This window comes from Buceros rhinoceros, unplaced genomic scaffold, assembly GCF_000710305.1.
Source record: "Buceros rhinoceros silvestris isolate BGI_N320 unplaced genomic scaffold, ASM71030v1 scaffold12529, whole genome shotgun sequence".
Classification (NCBI taxonomy): domain Eukaryota; kingdom Metazoa; phylum Chordata; class Aves; order Bucerotiformes; family Bucerotidae; genus Buceros; species Buceros rhinoceros.
This window is the reverse complement of record NW_010432161.1, coordinates 5,827-6,382: the sequence shown is the minus strand read 5'-3', so window position 1 is coordinate 6,382 and position 556 is coordinate 5,827. Positions and strand designations below refer to the sequence as shown.

The following is a 556-nucleotide window of genomic DNA, read 5'->3' as shown; positions in this document are numbered from 1 at the left end:
GCTCACCCTGGCATGACCAAGGAAGGCTGCTGTGGCCACTGCCACTGCAGGTGTGACCTGGCTGGGCCAAGGCTGGGCAGGCTGGCGACACGATGTCCCTGTCACAGGAGGGGCCCCCTCCTGCTGTGCCACAGCAGGCTCCAGTGCTCTCCTCATCCCTGTGCACCCTGTGATGGGCTGCCTTTCTCCTCAGAAAGGATTTACTCCTCTCCACGTTGCAGCCAAGTATGGGAAGGTGGACGTGGCCGAGCTGCTGCTGGAACGTGACGCCCACCCCAATGCTGCGGGGAAGGTGAGTGCTGCTCCTGTGGCAGTGGAATGAGTGAGCAGTGTGGTACAGGGAGAGGCTCTGTCTCACCTGTCTGTGCTCTCTCCCCCTCCCCAGAACGGCCTGACCCCGCTGCACGTGGCTGTGCACCACAACAACCTGGAGATCGTCAGGCTGCTGCTTCCCAAGGGGAGCTCCCCGCACAGCTCCGCCTGGGTAAGGCTGTTCCGGGTGTCCCTGGGGGTGTGGGGGTGTGTCGTGTGTCCAGTGACTGCCAGCCTGGGGGCA

The 556-nt window shown here is 63.8% G+C and overlaps 1 protein-coding gene across 1 annotated transcript in view; it reads left to right on the top strand.

Annotated features, from left to right (window-relative positions):
* The window catches only part of LOC104500077 (ankyrin-1-like), a gene marked incomplete at its 3' end in the record, with an annotated part of 51,682 nt that overhangs the window by 45,625 nt on the left and 5,501 nt on the right, over positions 1 to 556 (top strand). Inside the window, exons 17-18 of the mRNA XM_010143670.1 lie at positions 194 to 292; positions 386 to 484. Coding sequence (XP_010141972.1) covers positions 194 to 292; positions 386 to 484 — 198 coding nt within the window. The remainder of the gene's footprint in view (positions 1 to 193; positions 293 to 385; positions 485 to 556) is intronic.